Below are 15128 nucleotides of genomic sequence, written 5' to 3' on the forward strand. Positions count from 1 at the left end.
AGTTTCACTTCATAGGAACTGGCATGTTCCCTGATTGTCGTTCAGTAGTGTTGTCTGTAAGTGAGATTTAATCCACGGCTGAAAAACATCTTCCTCGTATTCAGATGTTTGTGCTGCAGACTTAGAGGGCATGTGGGTAAGATGCCTACCATTCATGGAATGACTGCTCTAATGTGCTGAATACAAGCCCCCATGCTTATCCCAAATCACTGGTGATTTTGCTGTGGATTGCTTTCTTCATCTAGTATTTATGAATAGAGCAGAGCAAAATGCATCCTCCATGTGATGAGGACAAACTATTGCTGTTGTGCAATGGCCAGTTGTTCATTTCCACTCTCTGTATATGTTTCTCCAGCGATCATGGTATCAAGAGACAGTAGGTGGGATATCAAGAGGCCGTGCTGGGATATACCTGCCAGTTGGGCAGGTGCCTCCCACAGCAGGGACATGAGTTGTTCAAGCTGTGGAGACCTTGTTGAGGCAGGTCCTGGCTCCTCTCTGCTTCAGGCACTTCTTCCACACCACTCGAATTCCTCTTGCTCAGTCAAGGGACCAGGGCATGGGCAGGGAACTGGAAAGCGCTGCTGGCTGCCAGCATTTGAATGCATCATGGAGCTACGTGCTTCCAGTCTCCTCCTTTCTGGTTGTTGTTTAGTTTATCGTTTCAAAATATGTTTCTACTGTTTATTATAGGAGCTGAACAAGCATGTATGACTGTTTGGCACCAGCTTTTTCATGGGGAGAGAGTGAGGGGAAAGGAGATGTTTCCTGCCGTACATTGCTTAATATTTCATTAAAGTTACCCTTTTGCTGAGAGCCGGCCTTTATGCACAGTCAAGGGTCTTTGCCTGCGTACCAGTGCTGTCCTTGGGGAACAAGGCAGAATCTGGTGTGGAGAAAGGCATGGGGAAGGGATGCACACTGCAGTGCTGGCTCTGTGGAGGTTCTTCATGCACTAATGGCCTTGCTGGCTTTCACATACCATGGTGAAATAATCCAGAGGGAGGACACCCTGCATGCGACTCGGAGCTCAGGAAACCAGAGCCCTGTGTGCAGCTCAGTCTGAGCTCAAGAAACCTTCCTTGTGTCCTCCCCTGCAGGGCAGGCCCTTGCTTCTGTAGGTGGAAGGTAACAAATTCTCATTCTTACTCAGCAGTGCAAACCGATTTGTTTGCAGATGCAGGGATCCATGCATCAGGGCTGGAAACAAAGAGCTGGCTTGGCAGAAGATTTCCCTGCAGAGTTCCTTTGGAAGTCTCTGTCATCTCTTGGCCGTCTCTTTTCCCCCATCCTCCATTTTCCAAGAATGGCAAAAACTGCCGATCAAAACACAAATCCATTGCTCTGTATAACTTGAGCAGGAGCAGGGAGGACTGAGTTTTCTGTTCCAATTCTGCATTTCAAGTATGGTTTGGACTCAGAACTTGTTTTGGAGACAGTGCTCTGCAGGTGCCACTGCCTACACAACAAGTTAGTAACAGGCTGGATTCCATGGCAGCTTCTGGCAGCTTCGTACCAATCCAGCAACACAGCAACCATGAGCAGCGTTACCCAGCCAGCAAAGCCGGCTGTTTTCATTTTCTGGAACTGCCCAGGGTAAGCTGGAGCTTTCTGGAAGATGCGGCCCAGGTCTGCACTGAAACTAATACCACTTAACGCTGTAAGCTTTTTATCTTCCAGCTGCTTTAGCAATAGCAGCACACAAAAGCTGTATGCCTCTCTTATGTTAAAGGTGGAGTACTGCCCTCATCTTAAGGCTGAGCAGGTGGAGGGATGTGCTGAAATGATAATCAGGTAATCGAGGTCAGAGACAGGATTCAAAACCTGAACTGCTGCTCTTGATATGTGAGACTTCTGTCTTTGTTTCTGCCCTATTCAGCGAAGCCTTTGACACAGGCTTTATTCAAGTGTGCTGCCGATCCCAAGTCTTACGAGCATCTAGAGTGGTGTTTGCTTGGGCCTCTTGTGTGGATTTTTCTGTTCTTGCGGGTCACATCTGATACCTGCTATCACTTTTTCAGTACTAGTTCGTTGCTAACATATGCCGATAGGCAGGGGGGTGGTGTGGTGCAATAAATTTGATTAGGGTCTGTATCTCTTCCTCTTTTCCATTTCGTGCCTTTATTCTTGTCTTTGCAGAGGGAAAATGTTTCTTCAAACACTTTTTACATTTGAGGAGATGTTTTGTCTCTGTGGCTGGGATCTCTTAAAATAAGTGTTGCATCCTCTGCAGTTTCTAGACAGAACGGCTTATGCGTGGGAATTAGACTGTGACCCCAGTACCTTACTGAGCTAAACTCCTTCTCAGCAGATTTGCTGTTACATGAAATTTGGATAGGATTCTCAGACAGTTCTCCTTCCAGGAGTAATAGCTGACACGTGGAATTTTCCATTTTTTCTTGTTCAAAACCAAGAGCACCACACCTTCTCCCTGGGGCCCGAAACGTATCCATCTGGCTGCTGCTCTGCTTCTCTCTTCACAGAGGCACTTGGGCTGTTCAGCTGTTATAATCCTCCCCTCTCCCCCTTATTCCTCCCACTTCTATACCAAGTTCACTGGTTTTCTGCCATGAGGAGTTAGTAAGAAACAACATGGAAAAGATCAGAAATTTCTGTGTATTATAAGCAGGCAAAGGACTGCTCAGTTTCCAATAGAAAGCCAGTTGCTCAGTGGGCAGAATAACAGGCCTGGTCATTAATTTATGTAAATGGCAGCAGAGCTGAATAGATTTGGAAGTCATTAATTTTCTCAAAGACGGAGATAATTTAGAGACTCTGACAAGTCTGAGTGGTGTGTTCCGTAAGTGAATGTAATCACTGTCTGGTGATACTCTTTCCCAATAGGAACAGTTCCAGAAAAATCCGTGGATTGCTTCAGAAATGCCCTGCCATGGCACTGTCAAATATGCTGTATCGTAAGTTTTCCTACCTGAAGTACATGGCTGTCCAGTGACTGGAATTTTAAATAAGGTCTCAGAGACAAATGAAAAGGAGTAGCTTTGCTTTCTCAAATTGACAGCTGCTGGTGGTGGGCTACCTGATGCAGTTTTGCCGTGGAAGCTTATTTGGAGAAAAGATGATGCTCCTTCTGAAAGGATAAGATGCTGTGTTTTACACATGAAGTGGGAAGATCACTGTAATATTGTCTTAAAATGGGGACAATGAATGCTGATAAATCCTAATAGCGGTTCCTACAACATCTAACAGAACATAAGTAATGAGCACGGGTCCAGGGAGTGTTTCTATTGACAGTGGAAGACCTGAAGCCTATGGTCTATGGAACTGAGGTGAAAATTGTCATCCACTCAACAGCATTTTGTTAAGGTTGTGTGGCTGTTTGCTAGTTGTCAGTTTCACGTAGATGTCTGAAACTTGTTTGCCTGCTCTGCTGAAGAGAGATCAGGTATTTTCCATTTCTTTAGAGAGCCCTGGGAATTGCTGCTCTGAAGATTGGACGCTTACTGCTCTTTAGTCAACCCTTCAGCCCAGGTCTTTTTTTGCTTCTCACTTGTCTTTTTCCTTCATTTTAGGGCCAGTCTCTGTGCTGACCCAAAGCTCCTGTTCACTTTTTTACATTGGATTTCCAAAGGCCTTGACTTTTCTCCCTGCCTCTGAAAGGAACGGTGCATATTCTGAAACATAGCTGCTGTAATGGAAGTAATAGATGATCAAGTAACCACCTTTTATCCATAGTGAACATCTAGCCTTTTGAAGGCTTTCGTTTCAGCAGCAACCTTTTCAGGGAAAGGTTTTTTGTTTTACTTTTTTGAGACTACTTTTTTTCCCCTCCTCATAGCTCATCTTTTAGAAAAGAGGCTGCTTGACGCATCTTTCTGAATCATGTAAAAAGTCCTGATGGCATGAAAGAATTAGTGCCTTTGGAAATGGAAAAATCTTGGGAAAGGCAGAATGTTCTGCTGGGTGAGTCCCCAGAGTGACTCAAGACATTCAGGCTCATTTCCGAGGCTCACTGCCTGACCTTGGGCAAATCACTTTGTTCTCTGCTTCTAAAAAGAAGATACTTAAAAAAGGAAAAAAGGTGGTTAAAAAAGGAAAACAAATGGTTTAAATGTGCATCAAGAATAGCTATATTTAATTACATGCATTAAACTTGCATACAATACTCTTCAAGATAAAATGCTAGGATTATAAATTCTTGGATCACCACCTTGTGTGAGGGAACCTTGCCGTCACCTAAGCTGCTTGTTTTTAGCTGTAGTAGAAGTCCTGAACAAGAACAAAACTGCAGAGTTAGAAGCAGCCTCCGTTGACGTGTGTATAGCACTAGGAGGGACCCCTCAGGTCACAACATGCATTCTGCTTTAAGGTGCTTCTTGCTTATTTGGCAAAGCTTCCTTTATTCCACAAATGTAGCACGTATCTCTGGGGAAGTGGTATCTGTGGGGTCGTTGTTTCTTGGCTGGGGTAGAAGAGGATGTAGAAGCAAAGGCTTTGAGACATTGCATGGTAGATAGTATTGGTTAATTTAATTTAGAGCTCTGTTATGAAAAATGTTAGTTTACTATGTCAGACGTGAAACAGTCCTATCTATTTCTCTCTAGAGAAAATGCAAATCAGATTTAATTTAGATTTTTGTTTAGCTTAATGTCAAAATGCAACCTTAACCTTCCACAGCACAAACTTCCTTGGCAAGACCTGTGTTCAAAAACTGCCTGAGGAAATGAGTGCACCCAGCAACACGCTCGGATCATCAGCAGGCTTTCTGTAAGAATAAATGGGTGAACAGAATTCAAAGGCCCAGATTTCCATTCTCTGGACACTAGGAGGAGGAAATGCAGGGACTATTAGGTTACCATTCAGATGATCTCAAGTGCAGGCTCAAGTTCAGTAACAGAACTGTTCATGGTCTGCACCTTGGGCACGCTATATAGAAGAAGCTAGGGGGAGTCAAGGGCACAGCTTTAAAAGATTAGCAGTAAAAGAATGATGGAGCTGCTCACTCACTAGATTCATCTGCTATGCTGGAGGGAGGATTGGAGTGTTTGTTGAATCAGCTTATATTAAAAATAAAACATGAAGTGAATAACCGATCAGTAAATCTGCATATAGTATTAACCAACTGAAGTGTTCATTAAGAATAAAACACTTACACAATGATAGTGAAGATAAGACAGTCCACAGAACTCTGACCAGATAAAATCATACCTCATTAATCTTTTGGATGTTCTGGACGTGCCAACGTAAAAGCTACAATGCAAGATGAAGAGCTTATGTCATTTTGCTGTTCAGAGAAACCTTTGACCCAGACCTTCACAAGAAATACAGACAGAACTGACAGTCTATGGGTCGGACGCACAGTGATGTTACACATCAGGGAATGACTAAGAAAAAAAAAAAAAAAGCATTATTTTGGTCAAGCTGTGCTTGATAACCAGATGGGGAGAAAAAAAAAAAGAAGAAACAAGTCAAGCGGAGGAGTTTTCTTCCAGACATGTTTTGCTTGTCTCTTAAGTTTCTGCAAGAGATGGAAGGCAATGCAATTATACTCTTCTACTGATGAAGTTGTTAGGATATTTTCAGTGGCTTAACAAGTAGTTAGAATTAGCATTTAATTATTCCTTCTTAAACATAATGGTTCTAACTATGAAAAAGCTTTATTTCAGCATGCATTGTAGGGACTGAACTGTCATTTAGAATGGGTAAAATCGATAGCCTTTTTGCCAACTTTTATCTCATTTAAGGTATCAGAATAGTGTTTCAGTGGGCATGACCAATACTTTTATCGTTCATGCCAGCCCTCAGCATGGGACCAATATCACCCATCGAGTATGTTAGAAGTTCATTCCATACAGGAAATAAGTACCTGCTTGTGTGAATTAAATATCCCTGGAGACTGTCTAATGCAGTCTCCAGGGTTGTGTCCTGGGTCTAGCCTCTGACAAACTCCCTAGTGTCATCCTTGCAGACCATTACTTGCTCAGGAGTGGGCATCATTGCCACAAATAAAATAAAAATCTCTTCACACCTGAGTAACAGGAGAGTTTTGTTCTGATGGGCAGTGGGTGAAGTTGGTGGCTGCTGGGGCCTGGTTGCATAGTTTTATTAGGGGACTTTCCAGAGAACATCCCAGAAAGGAGGAAATCAATGTGCTCATCAGGAAATTGCTTTGCTGGGAGGTGGCCTAATCACTCATATTGCAGAGAGGCAGGCTGCCTTTCGCAGTCTCTCTGCATCACCATTACCATGCATGCCTGCAGTGTGCAATTGGAGCAGTCTGAAAAATAAGGACAGTATGTCTGCTGGCTTACACCGAGTGTGAGCAATTGGTAACCTTCAGGGGTTTGTAACTCAGCCAAGCCTAGGAATGTGCCTGCAAGAATACCAAATAGCTCCTGCAACCCAGGGCTGTGTCCCGGCCAGAGTGACAGCATCCTCCAAAGGATGGCGGATTGTGTACTGGTTTAAAAGTAAATATCTCATGCCTCTGCTGCCTTTTCAGCTTAGGTGTAACACATGAAGACTGCATCCTTTTTCCCCCCCCCCAGGAGCCCAGCTTTAATCCAAAATCTCCTCTCTTTTGTTTTCACGCAGGGATCTACCGCACAGAAAAAGACAAAGGCACCTTGTATGAGCTGACTTTCAAAGGAGACACAAAACATCAATTCAAGAAGATTGTTTTATTCCGGCCATTCGGTCCTGTAATGAAAGTGAAAAATGAAAATGTCAATATGGCTGACACACTTATTAATGTCATTGTACCATTGGCCAAGAGAGCCAGCAAATTTCGGCAATTCATGCAGAATTTCAGGTAAGTTTCCATTCCAGTAGCGCCTTTGCTTTTTCTTACTTGGAAAGTAAGATGCAATTTCAGGAGTTATCAAGGCCTCACTCAGTGAAAATCATGCTACTTTTACATAACATTACATTGTGGCACTAAGAAGTCATTTTTGAGATTACAGAGAGTCAAAGGCATTTGACTGCTTAATGCATTGTGGTTAGCAGTAAAAGCACTTACATTCTGGTCATCGGGGTTTCTGATTTGCATGCACCTGGCTTATGTGTCTCCATCTGCTTTGCTTTGTTGGGACACACGCAACTGTGGCAACATGAGGATTTCTTGCCATTAGTTGCAAAGGAACATTTCTAAGGGAAAAGGGAATTAGTGCTCCCAGACACTTTGCCAGGCCCTATTAGAGAAAAGATTAAGGCAATAAGAGGCAAGAAGGAAATGTATTTGAACTTTCACAATAGTTACTTTTAAACGTCTTTTATTTTTCAGCACAGAGATGATGTTTGGAGGGAGAATTTAATTGAGATGTAGCTTTAAACAGCTGCCCGGAAAAGACTGTGTTAGAAACAGATACTGACTGTTAGAATTGGATTTGTTTTGCCTAATTACAGCTGTCTAAAAATAGGCTCCTTGTCTAAATTAGCCATCTGATAGATGCTTGTTTTAGGATGGGAGAAATCACCCTCTGGTCATGCTGATCTCTCTGCTGATTATAGACGAACTCTTGCTGACTAAACTTTGTGCAAGTGAGGCATGATGTCTAGCATTAGTGCAGATTGGTCCTACCCTTAGGCTACTGGCTTGATCTCTGGTTGATACTTAGATTTTAGTAAATGTTTCTTAACAAAATACCAAAGATCTGAACTCTGGAATATCTGTTACAAAAACTCAAGGTTAAGAGGTAGGGTATGTATAGCTTCTTTAAAATCCCTCTTCTCATGTTCCCCTAAGTGCTGGAGTTATTGCTTGCCTGATCATTCTTCCTGGGGCTGGATGGCCTGTTTTAACAGTGTCCTCCTATTAATATAACAAACACTGCTTAGAGAGGTTTTTTTTTTCCTAATCTGCCTGAAAGATAATCTTCTGTCCCATCTGACAGAGGCAGTGAGCCCCTTTGTCAGGACAAGGATCTCTGTCAGTGAATTGTGCCCTCAGGAATGCCTTCCACAGCTCACCCTACTCTGCCTTCCCCAGTGGGTGTAGGTTATTGAAGAAAGCTAACTTCTGGGACAAGTCACAATCTGTCTCTGTTCTCTAGGGAAATGGGCATTCAGCAGGATGGGAGAATTCACCTCACTGTAGTTTACTTTGGAAAAGAACAAATGAATGAAGTCAAATCGATACTTGAAAATACGTCCAAGTAAGTACCTGAATATCTGATGTGTGCTGTTCATACACAGCATTCGTACCATGAATTGGAGACTAGATAACTGTTCAAACTCGTAGTTGTGCCAAAAAGGTCTAAACTGCATTGGAGAAAATGGCTTTCTTTCCTTTGTATCAGATAAAAACAGCGTTACCCTGACAGTCCTGTATCTGTGGGTTTGTGATGTTGGTTTTTAGAACCACAAAGCAGATTTTACTGAATTTACCTCAATGCGGCTTTTTTTTCACACTAGTAACTTCTTTAGTGCTTTTGAAAGTGGCTTTAAGTGTTAGAACTGAAAGTTGATTTCCAAAGGCAGGTGCAGACAATTTCAGTAGAGCACACAGGAACTAGATGCTTTTGGCCAGGTCTGGTCTATTATGTTTGCTTGCATAGCTGTGTTTGTCAAGATCATGTGGCAGTGTAGCCTTTTGTTATCATCTCCACGTGGCAAGAAGACCCTTGTATAGATACAGTAGTGTGACCACAGGTATTTTATATTTGCCTGCTAAAGATATTTTTGTCCATCAAAGTCTTGTTGGGGTTTTTGTGAGGTCTGCCCAAAGAATGTCTGACAGGAATGCTAGCGTAGGAGTACGCAGGTCAAGCTCTGAATGTTGACATAGTGGAAATCTCCTCAAGACTCAAAGAGGACATCTCTTCATCTCTTCCCTCAAACTGCTCTCAGAACTGTGATACTACAGATTTCTAGGTCAATTGTTTCATATTGGGTTCCCGCCCCCACTTGTTATTGAGAACTGGAAGGACAGGGTAAGGTCCTGAATATTTTCCTTCTCCTAGGTCAGCCAACTTCAAAAACTTCACCTTCATCCAGTTGAATGAAGAATTTTCCAGGGGCAAAGGATTAGACGTTGGTGCTCGATTTTGGAAAGGGAACAATGTTGTTCTCTTTTTTTGCGACGTGGACATATACTTCACAGCTGAATTCCTGAACTCCTGTAGATTGAACACACAGCCAGGTACTGCTACTCATGAAATGTATTGTCTTTCAACAGACTTTTACCTATTGTGTAACAGCCTTCGCCAGAGTATTCCTGTCTTTGAATTGGTAATGAAACTGCTGTAAATCATTCTTGAAACTTAAGAGAACTAATTAAGACATGTATAAAAATTCCATTGCTGGTTGGCTTTTGAAAGGTTATAACACTCCTGCTCCCACTGTGATTGAATTTCTTGCCTTCAGCACCTGTGCTTTCTGGAACAAGATCTTTTTCTTAATTATATCCTCACATTCACATTCTCATGCAAAGAACATAGTCTTAATCCAAAACTTGTGTGACTTTGGATTTGGTCTGGCCTGGACGGCATCTTGTAAGAGAGAGAAGTGTGTTTTGTACAGCTTTTAAAAAAAAAAAATAACCCATTGTCATTTCCAGGGAAGAAGGTGTTTTATCCTGTTCTCTTCAGCCAGTATAACCCCAGTATAATTTATGGCCACCATGATTCCATCCCATCTTTAGAACAACAGCTGGTAAGTACACACTTCTCTGAATGCCTGCTTTTATTTGGACAAAGTGTTTTTTTAAAGGTGTGTGTTCTCTTGGGTAGCATTTCCCCATTGCTTGTGCACAGTGATTACCACACAGCAGTCACCTTGCTGTGAGTTCTGCAGTTAGGTTTCACAGGGAAATATCTTGGTACCATTTATTTTAGCCCTTGTTTGATGTTCTATAGGTGGAACCCAAGAATCTAAACCATATCTGCTTCTCTGCCAGAAGGGATTTTCTAATTAGTAAACAATTCCTCAGTTTAGTAAACAATTCCTCAAGACAGTGTGCTGTCTTGGGATGACAGTCTCTGATCTTGCTCTCATTTCTTCCTTGCACTGAATAGTTTCTTTGCTTGCATCTTGAAGAGCTGGCATTTGTAAAAAGCATAGATATCCTTAGATGAGTCAGTGAAAACAGAATTCCAGGGCCATAATTCCAGTTATTCCTCCACTTACTTGAACACCTACAGCAGCTTTTCCCATCCCACAGTTCATGATTAAACTGCCTGCGAGCAGACAGCATGTTTTTGAAGTGTACCACGTTGTCTCAGAGTCAAATGACATACTTGGAGCTGTCCCTTCTGGCTTTGACCTGGCACTGGTATAACACAGCATAACTCCACTGATTTCCATCTCACCTGCTTATCTTTGGTGTGGAATACAGCATTATTTTAAAAAATATTTCCATAAGGCACACAACTAAAACGCAGTTAAACCCAGGTGAATCTCCTTGATGAAGAGGAAGCTGTTGTGAGGAAGAAGCAGAGCGCAGAGACAAGAGGTTCACATGAATGCTAGTGGCAGAGCCGTTGCTTGGCACTGCTGCAGATGCTATTCTCCATTCTCATGTGCTCTGGCATTGCATTGTCTTGAAGCTAAAGGGGTGACAGAAGTGGTGGCTTTCCCTGTATGTACACCCTCCACTTTTGCTTCTCTCCAGAGTCAGCGGGTCACAGTCCTCTGCCCACTAGTGCTGGTAAGATGCTTCAGTTCGAAAATCCAGCCAAAGCCAGCTATGCAGCTTCATTCAGTTCCTCTGGGTCAGGTCCCAGCCTGCCGCAGCTGCCCCTCTTACTGCAGGCACTGCCCCTATCAGGGCTCATCCTGTCCCAGGCTGGACACTGTCTCCAGAGCATCCCAGCTTCTATTGTTGTTCTCGGTAGGTAAGAATTAGGGGTGCTGTGAGCCCAGCAACAGTCACAGCTGAAAAAGATCACTAGGGGTCTGAGTCCAGTCTTCTGTCATCAGTACCCCCACCTTGTGCAATCCCTCTGGAAAAACGAAGAATGAGAGTTTGAAAAGTCCACCCAAAATATTTTTTTTTTTTGGTCTACTGCTCCCTGTGTTATCCAACAGGTAGCCAGAAAGTCTTTTACTGAAGAGTCTGGAAAATCCTTTCCACTGTTTTTTTTTCCTCCGAGGAAACTTGTTCTGATAATACCATGGAATTCATGTTAGCTTTTTTCTCTCTGATGAGAGCCCATCAGGGATCCTTAGGCTTGTAAGCACTATGCTTAGGAAATGAAATAGAGTTTAGCTCTCAAGCTAGCATAAATTCCACAAAGTACGTTGTCAGGATTGTGCAAATATTTATAGCTAATATTTGAATTGTAAAATGTGATGCTTATGTTAGAAAAGCTTCTTGATTAAAAGAAGTATTGCCAATCTCATTTTTATGTAGATTTTTCATATTTTCAGCCCACATTAGTTCCCAGGCATGAGGCCAGATCTGTGCCATTAAAACAAGACAGTGTTAGCTCTCTGTCCTGGTACTTGGGCTGCTGAGAAAAAAAAAGCCTTCAGAAATCTTTGAAAGAATTTGATTTGTGCAGCAGCCACTTGCACTAATGGGAAATAATAATGCTAATGCATATGAGTAGCTTGCTGTAAGGGCATCGTTAGGGAGATTTCTTGTTAAAGTGCAGACCTGACAGATACAATCTTGCTTCCTTTTAATTGGTTTCTGCAGTGGCTTGGCTTTTTCAAGGAAAGGAGAAATAAGAAGAGATAGCAACGCAAGCAGTAAAATAAAAAAAAGCCATTGAAGTGACAAGGGTTATGAACAAAAAGGGAGGCATGAACGAGAAATCAGGAGAGACTGTTTTGGAAGAGGATTTTCCGGTAAAGGAAACACTGGGATTTGTAAATCCAGAAATGGAAATTCTGTTTCCTCATCTTCTGTAACTTTGTTGCAAGTGAAGCCAAAACTTCCAAAAATAGCTGCTAAGGAGTAGGTTTGTAACCAGACCTTCAAGAGTGTGAAGTACTGCTGACTTGCTTAGAGGATTTAAATAGGTATCCCAGTGCCCTGAAGTTCTTGAGTGTCTCGCCACGTTGGGTTAGGTCACTCACACACATGAATTATGACCTTAGGGATCTATACTTGGGTATCTGCTTTTGAAAAGGACAGCCATGGTTTCTCACGGCTCTGATTTTCTACCTGTAATACATCATGTTTTCATGGTCCATCTCAGTAATGTAGACTGCACATTCATTAATACAAAGGCTTTTATGGGATATGTGCCTACCACCTAACATTTCTGGACTTCAATTTTAGCTGGATTTAGCAGTTCTGTAATGGAAAACTATTCTTACCACTTTCCTAATTTTTGTTAAAATTAAGGTAATCAAAAAGCTGTCAGTTGTGCAGTCAGATTAGAACCACTGTTTTCTTCCAGAGCTCTTGTGGTCCACAATCCAGATGCCACCATCTGCTCTACAGCAGAGTCTGGCTTCCCTGGTTTACCAGTATGTTTCTTATGTCAGATTTAAATCCCACAGAAGCTAACAATTTTGGAGAATGTTTTGCCTGCGAAGAAGCAAAATCCAGAGAGTGATGTGGTATTGCTCCACTTGGTCTACAACAGCAGGAGTGGAGCGAAACCTGATTGCTCTGGATCAGGGGGTTTATCCATGATAGCTAATGACATGGCTGTTTTTGGGGGGCAGAAACATGCAATGAGTATCTACAAAAACTGGTTCAGGATCAGCCATGGATTTACATGGGGAAGAATAAAAGGGATGGTGCTCCTATTTCTGACCACACTCAGGGACTTGTCTGCTGCTCACACTGAAAGCGTTTCTGCTCCCATATAAACATTCCTTTCCCTCCATGCAGATTATTAAAAAAGAAACTGGATTTTGGAGAGACTTTGGTTTTGGGATGACTTGCCAGTACAGATCTGATTTTATCAACATAGGTAAGAAAAATATACTCCAATACATCTGCCTTTTTACTGAAACATAGAAAATTGTGATCAGCTTCCCTTTCCTTGGCCAGTGTGTCTATGCCTCTAATTTGCAGCAGTGCTCTGCTTAGATGTTCAGACTATTCCTAGGTGCCATAGAGGTTACCAGAATCTAAGCGCTGCTCAGTACAAATAAAGCAATTTTGTCTCATAGTGAAAGATTTGAAGCTAGGAAATTTAGACACTTTGATGTTGGCAGAAAGTATGGCTGTTTTAAAAGGCAAACTGGAGCCAGAGAACAGCTGTAGTGCAATCAATAGCATCAAGTTTGCTAGTATATATTTCTAGTTTTATTTTGGATTTTGTTTTTGTCAGGTGGCTTTGATCTGGACATTAAAGGCTGGGGTGGTGAAGACGTACATCTGTACCGCAAATACCTTCACAGCAACCTCATCGTGATCCGAACGCCTGTCAGGGGTCTCTTCCATCTGTGGCACGAAAAGCAATGTCTGGACGAGCTGACCCCAGAGCAGTACAAAATGTGCATGCAGTCCAAGGCCATGAACGAGGCTTCTCATGGTCAGCTTGGGATGCTTGTTTTCAAGCAAGAGATTGAGACACACCTGCACAGACAGAAACTGAGGAGTAAGAAGATGTGAAGCCAGAAAGGGAGGCAAAAAGCCTCTGAATTGGACTATAGGGTGTTTTGGAAAAGAATTGCTAACAAGAAAAGACGAGATGATACTGAAAGGGGATGGAGATTCCAGCAGGATTGCAGCAAAAGATGAGGGAAAGTGCTTGTCCTCCCTTCTTCTGTTTTTTTTCTTAATAGGGCTTTTAAGTGCTCCATTAGCCTGACTGTTCAGCACTTGCTTCTGGGGGAGACTTGAACACTTGATGAGATTCAAGGTCACGGAGACAATGAACATTACCTAAATGCCAGTGTGGTATTCACAATAACAAATGGATGTGCTTTTCCGTTGAAATGTTTGTGAGATGTGTACGGTTATTTAAAGGATTGACCCTTTGGTGGGCCAATCATAATGAGTTATTTTCTACATCTAACCTGACATATCTCAAAAGGGCTATTTTTGAATAAGTACGGGGCTCCTGCTCTGAGAAGGACATCTGATTGTTAACAATGGGTAAGCTGGAGTGACCAAAAATCTTTCTCCCTTAAGGGGCTGGGGGGCAGCAGCAGTGCACTAACAGGGTACTCCCGGTTCATTCAGAGACAAGAGGCCTCTCAGAAAGTGCTTTCTAAAATTCAGAAAGAGAAAGCCCTACCAGTCAAGTGTGATCTTTCAAAAACGCTGGAAGGTAGTGTTTGTTCTCTTCTGTGGACAGTGAACCAAAAGCAATGAGCCATGTCTGTATCACATGAATCAGATGGTGTATTTCTGCTTTAGAATACTGTAAGTATCTCAAGATTTATTTTTAAATGAAGTTGGTTTTGCTTGGGAATTATTTTGTCATACTTCAGGTTTTCTACTTCTAGCCTTACTAGGAAATAGTACAGCCTTCCAAGACTTGGAAAATGCTCTGCAGATCTGTGTTTCCTGTGGATGGGAACTGGGTTCAGATAAGTGAACTGATTTTTCTACACAACCTGGGTGCTGGAATGCAGAAGCTTTAGCATGCTGAAGAAAAGGAAATACGTATCAACTCGCAGTACTGATTTAGCAGGAGGCTTTAAACTCTGAATGTCAGATACCAAAACTGATGAACATTTTCTGACTTTATACCAAAGTGTTCCTTCTAAACCAAATATAGAATCTTGCCCAGGGCATACTAAGCTTTTTGTAATTAAAGAAATACATTTTTGTGATGGATTACTGGACCCTGCAAATTCTCCTGTGATAATTATAGACGCATCCTAAAAATTAGTCTCCTTAATAAATTTTTTTTCAGTTGCCTAAAACTGTTGAAAGCATGGGTTACTGCTCTTATAAAGCGTTTTCTTTTAATGCTGGCTGCTGTTTATCATTTTAATATACACTAGCCAACAAAAACTGCATGGGCTTGGAAATCCCATTTGCTTACCTAAAAGCTGTTTCTCCATGTGGTTTCTTTGTTTTATAGCTTCAGAATAATTCAAGGCAGTCTGAAACCAGATCCTAATTTGATTTTTGGCTTGTAAAAGCTGGGGGCAGACATACGCAAGATAGCCCTGAACAATGAATAAAACACTATTATTTGTGCCACTGTGCAGTAGGAAGAGTGCTTATGAACCTCTTTTGAAAGCATTGCATGCAGAATCTGCAGACAGAGACCATGCTACTGTAAGTACCTTTTCCCTTGAACACATGTTTA

General features: G+C 42.1%; 1 protein-coding gene across 15 annotated transcripts in view; it reads left to right on the forward strand.

Moving 5' to 3' along the window:
* CSGALNACT1 (chondroitin sulfate N-acetylgalactosaminyltransferase 1) overlaps window positions 1-14824 on the forward strand; it is a 51654-nt gene extending 36830 nt beyond the window's left edge. For 14 of the 15 annotated variants that reach the window (XM_087735891.1, XM_087735895.1, XM_087735893.1 and 11 more), the window contains 6 exons: window positions 6553-6769; window positions 8010-8111; window positions 8919-9097; window positions 9515-9609; window positions 12746-12827; window positions 13191-14824. In XM_087735891.1, coding sequence (XP_087592017.1) covers window positions 6553-6769; window positions 8010-8111; window positions 8919-9097; window positions 9515-9609; window positions 12746-12827; window positions 13191-13474 — 959 coding nt within the window. In that variant the 3' untranslated portion in view covers window positions 13475-14824. Of the gene's footprint in view, window positions 1-6552; window positions 6770-8009; window positions 8112-8918; window positions 9098-9514; window positions 12724-12745; window positions 12828-13190 lie in introns of those variants that run through there. The other variant, XM_087735906.1, reaches the window with a different exon arrangement.
* Window positions 14825-15128: the final 304 nt, after the last annotated feature.

This window comes from Nipponia nippon, unplaced genomic scaffold, assembly GCF_047370975.1.
Source record: "Nipponia nippon isolate SJK-2023a ecotype South Korea unplaced genomic scaffold, ASM4737097v1 scaffold_6, whole genome shotgun sequence".
NCBI classification, from domain to species: Eukaryota; Metazoa; Chordata; class Aves; order Pelecaniformes; family Threskiornithidae; genus Nipponia; species Nipponia nippon.